General features: G+C 33.2%; 1 protein-coding gene across 1 annotated transcript in view; it reads right to left on the bottom strand.

The window, feature by feature from the left end:
- dhrs12lb (dehydrogenase/reductase (SDR family) member 12-like b) overlaps positions 1–4890 on the bottom strand; it is a 5941-nt gene extending 1051 nt beyond the window's left edge. Inside the window, exons 1-8 of the mRNA XM_016559540.1 lie at positions 4771–4890; positions 4020–4153; positions 3092–3174; positions 2873–2968; positions 2641–2722; positions 2033–2094; positions 1704–1808; positions 500–590 (exon numbers count right to left, since the gene is read on the bottom strand). Of these exons, the coding sequence (XP_016415026.1) occupies positions 500–590; positions 1704–1808; positions 2033–2094; positions 2641–2722; positions 2873–2968; positions 3092–3174; positions 4020–4153; positions 4771–4826 (709 nt within the window). The 5' untranslated portion in view covers positions 4827–4890. The remainder of the gene's footprint in view (positions 1–499; positions 591–1703; positions 1809–2032; positions 2095–2640; positions 2723–2872; positions 2969–3091; positions 3175–4019; positions 4154–4770) is intronic.
- Between the last annotated feature and the right edge of the window lie 387 nt (positions 4891–5277).

Below are 5277 nucleotides of genomic sequence, written 5' to 3'. Positions count from 1 at the left end.
TCAATAAAGCTAAAATCATTAAAAAAAAATTTTTTATAAAATATATACATAAAAAATTTGATTTTAGTTGCCGAGGCAAAATTTCTCATTTTCATTTAGTTTAAGTTGATGTACTACAATAACTAAAACTAAAACTGAAATAAAAATCACTTTTAAAAAACTATGTAGACATATTTAAAATAATAATAATAATAATAATAATAAAAACAACTAACTTTAGGTTTAAAATATAATAAATATAAATAAAAACAATTAATGAAATCTACATGTATAATTAATTATACAATAGTATCTAAATGAAACTAAAATAAAACTGCAAACAAATCTAGAGTTGCCCTTTTACAGCTAAAAGACTTCAAATTAATAATTATGGACAAAAAAAATTTTTTAACTCAAAACTGTAAGTAAACAGAATCATTATGCCAAACTGGCATAACCATGCTCCCAGTAAACAATTAGTACATTATTTTGCTTGTTGACTTATTAAAATGAGTAAGACCTGGTGTGTCGGCCCACCCAGGGTGCATCACAGAGAAATGAATTTTGGGATTTGCTTTCGCCCAGACCTCTGTCATCACTACCTGCTGCCTCTGTGGACACAGACACACACACACACACACACACACACACACACAGAGAGAGAGACACATAACGAGTGTTTAGTAAAAGGTCATAATCATTACTGCATCAGATATTGTTTAATGGAGACGCCACTGCTGGCACTTTGTGTCACCTGTTGCTTGGCAACAGCTGAGAGAACGGTAACCCTGCTCATCTCAATTTAATACAAAATATTAATGAATTTTAGTCTCTTCATGAATAAAATTATTTAATTATAATCTTTTTCATGTTATCCGTGTAAATTAATTTGATAAGAAAATGTCTGCCAACACTTTTCTAAAGTACTTTGATATATTTCATTGTTTGATTACCATATTTATATACCAGGGTACTGTAATGTATTACCACAGAACTGTAAAGTATTAGTATTAAAAAAAAATGGTATTACCATAGTTTGGAATATTTTCACTACCACAGTACTTACTAAATGTAAATTTTGTTAATTTAATTTAATTTAATTTAATTTTTTATTTTATTTTATTATTTCTTTGTAATTTATAATTTTACAAATCATTTATAAATCTAAATTTTACATTTAAACATTTAATATTGACGTAAAAAAAAGATTTTACAGTTTTAAAATAATGAAAATGTGAGGCCATTTTTCATTTAAATGAAAATACTGCCTATAACACACTGCAATATATGTGTGGAGTTGCTCTTTTACAGTTGAAAGGCTACAAATCAATACTTGGGGACAATATTAAATTAATTTAAAAACAATTTATAAATTATAAAAATGTATACATTTTGCATTAAAATAAAAAAATTTTTTTGCATAAATTAATTTAAAAACAATTTATAAATTATCAAAATTTATACATTTTGCATTTTTAATTTTAAAAGTTTCATATTGACTTTTTAAAAATTTTTAAATAAAAAATGTGAGTGGTGTTTTGTCTGTGTTAAACATTTATGGGTGGCTGCTAGGGTGCTGCTAACCTTAAATTCTTATAAAGGAATAAATGTAAATGAAACGAATGAGCAATAAAAATAGCAATGATTCCCTAATAAAAAAAAATATTATATTACAAGGCAAAATGCTCTTAATTCTAAAAATTCTAAATATTGTCTCTAAACACCTTGTTTTGTGCGTATACCATGGTACCATCAAATGGAGCTCTCTCTGTCTGCAGGTCATCCGTGTTTAGTTTCTGCACCAGCATCCCTCCCGATGACACCGTGATCTATCAGAGACATTATTAGCAGCACAATATGAGAGAGAAACAGGTACTTCTGTGGATGTGCACACATTGCTGTTACTAAAATATAATCACATCTATCATAGGTTGTGTGTCAAAAACACAGTAACTGTTTATGTCTTCACATATGCATTGTGAAAGAATGCAGTCTCAGGCAGAATTGTATTTAATAAATCAAGACATTGAGATCAGTGTTGTTTTTCACTCACAACTCGGGGGTCCCTGCTCTTCTCCAGCAATGGGATCAGACATTTAGTCAGAACATAAACACCTGCAGAGGACAAGATTTGATTAAATAGTAAATTCAACATATATTCTATATTTTATAACATAATATTTATTCTATAAAATAATATTATACACTACCACTCAATTTTGGGGTCAGTAAGATATTTGTAAGAAAAAAAAAAGATTTTATTCAGCAAAGATGCATTAAATTTATCAAAGGTGACAGGAAAGACATTTATAATGTTTATAATGATTTCAAATATATATATATAATAAATGTTCATCTTTTGAATTTTCTATTAAAGAATTCTAAAAAAATATATATATATCACAGTTTTCACACTAATATTAAGCAGCACAACTGTTTTCAACATTGATAATAATATATGAAATGTTTCTTGAGCAGCAAATCAGCATATGAGAATGATTTCTGAAGGATCATGTGACACTGAAGACTGGAGTAATGATGCTGAAAATTCAGCTTTGCATCGCAGGAATAAATTACTGTAATAGAAAACAGTTATTTAAAATCGTACTAATATTTAACAATAATACAGTTTTTACTGTATTTCTGACTGTTGTGTCTTACCAAGAGTATTGGTGGCAAAATTTTTCTCCAGTCCGTCAGAGTTCATTTCCCTCTGGTTCACCATACATCCGGCATTATTGATCTGAGAGGGATAAGTGTGGGAGACGAGATTAAAGGAGAGGATATTTCTTCATCTGTCCTGCACCTGTAAGCTTCAGCTGAATGCTGGTACTTTCTTTAATATAGTGAGGTATGATGGGAATCTCCTAAAGGAGCTCTCTGACACTCATACCAAAACATTGAGCGATGAGTGCTCCTTCTTAAAGGCCTCGGCGAACTCCCACACCTTTCTTGACTCGGAGAGGTCCAACACGTGGACGTAAACCTCCTACGATAGATGCACATCACAAAGTGAAAGCAGTGGAAGAAAATCATTCAGAAACCTTTTAAACGCCGATCATTTTATTTTGTGTGACATTGAAGCATCGTAAGCAATAAATGAGACACTCACATTATTTCCACTCGCTGAGATGATTTCTTCTCTGGCTCTCTCGGCTCGCTCTTGGTTTCGGCAGACAATATGAACAGTGCCACCTTGGACAAGAGGGGAAAAAATACATAATGAATTAATATAGGTATCACATTCTTCAACGTTAAATCATGTAGCTTGTTGAGGAGAAGACTGATTTTACAGAATTCTTCTATGCAATTAGCAATTATTGCACTGCAGCACACTCAGAACAAATGCAAATGAATATATGTAGAAAACTTTAGCAACCATACAACACCCTAGTATTAACAATGAGTTCTGCATGGGCTGTATTATGGATTATGGACTTGTGTTTTGGCCAGAAGTGACAGTTTAACGTTAGAACACCTTAATGATGGATTTGTTTCTTACAAACATGCAGTTTTTCATTTCACATGACTTTAATTGTTTAATTTTTGTGATGTTTTTACCTGCTGTCTGGACTCTCATTCTGGCGGCACCCATTCACTGCAGAGGATCCTTTGCTGAGCAAGTGATGTAAAGCTAAATTTCTCTAAATCCCTTCAGATAAACAAACTCATTGTTGTGTAATATCAAAGAAATGCAATGGGATTATTGGGATAATGTTTTGAATGTAGCGCATTGCTTACAGTATGTTATTATTTATTTTTGTTTCCAAGAAATGTCTTATAATGTATGGGCAGAGGTATACAATAACTGTTAATTATGTACAGTATATGTGTGTTACCCATGAGAAGAGGAGGGGCGGACGACAACCAGTACACAGAAGAATGTGCGTTTATGTGTGAATGTATGTTCAAGTAGGGTATTAAAGTACCATGGTACCATCTTCTGCCATCAATGTACTATAGTAACACCACAACAGATTTATGGTTGGAAAATAATATTGTAACCTCAAAAAAAGTGTTTGTGTGACTGTAAAACACACCTTTTTTGGCTATGGCCATGGCTGTCGCCTTCCCTATTCCGCTGTTGGCTCCGGTGATCATGAAGGAACGGCCCACCATAGACACATCCAGGTCCTTTGCTACAAAGCTCTTAGAGGCATTCTCAAATCCAGACCTGCTGACAACATCCAGCACATGAATCAAATCAGAAACACAACCAGCATGAGCTGCGCTGTTATCCATAAAAGTGTGTTTTTATCACAATTCTTGAATTGTTATGTGACCACTGGACATCTGAGACAGAGGTCCTAAGACAAGAGCCCTGATCAGGGGCCAAAGAAGCTTCTGTGTAGGATGACAGGGCACTTGAGAGAGCGGCAGGGGTCTCAATAGGGCCCATTGTGATGCAATGATTACTGACCTTAAACTGAGGGCTTGGATGAATGCATGTCAGAAGAGATGACTCGGAGAACTACAAAAACAACATTTGTGCAAGATACCACTACGTCTAACAACATTTGGCTTGCGAGAACACAATTTAAGACTGTGTTTTTGTAGCAGTTCTGAGCAGCCGCTAAATATATGCTCAGGCCAGAATAATTTTGTGTAAAATTATTAAATGATCATAGCAATGAAAACCATCTCATAGCGATTAGAAACAATAAAACATTACAAAAGACAGTGCAACACACTTTCTCAGACTCTAAAGTTATCAGCAACAAAGCAGCCCAATGACCACAACAACACAATAAACTGAAGAATTCAGTAAGAAATACAAAAAAAGACCTTTACCTTGTATACTCCCTCATTCCCTTGATAAACCACACTATGTTCCTGTAGAGACACATTTGTAGCACTGTTGTTTCTTCTCAACTGGACTGCAGTGATATGACAGCTGACAGATGCATGTGACTACTGTAGCTCCAGAGGGCTCCCTCTAGTGTCAGATGACAGATAATCAATTACACACCAACAGGGTCATGCAAAAAAATGTAGTCAGGTGTTCACGTTTCACAACTTTAGGCCTACAGATTGTGTTTTTCATTATTTAGCCTTTTATGCACAAAAATGACCTTCCAAATAACCAAAACCCTCCAAGATTCACTGTAGCTTGCAAAACTTGCAATGTTTTGGAACAAATATAGTATTTTTTTTATTCCCAACATATTTAGTAATTGCAAAATAGTTACTTCCCCAAAAAGTGTCAACCTAAATTTTTTTTTAAAGTCTCGTTTTCTAAAAACAATTTCATGGAAGAATAAAGTGTAAAATGAAGAATAAAGAATACACTTATGTAGA

Source organism: Sinocyclocheilus rhinocerous, unplaced genomic scaffold, assembly GCF_001515625.1.
Source record: "Sinocyclocheilus rhinocerous isolate Xijiao unplaced genomic scaffold, SAMN03320098_v1.1 scaffold4183, whole genome shotgun sequence".
In the NCBI taxonomy this organism is placed as follows: domain Eukaryota; kingdom Metazoa; phylum Chordata; class Actinopteri; order Cypriniformes; family Cyprinidae; genus Sinocyclocheilus; species Sinocyclocheilus rhinocerous.
The sequence above is the reverse complement of the archived record's forward strand: the minus strand, read 5'-3'. Positions and strand labels throughout refer to the sequence as shown.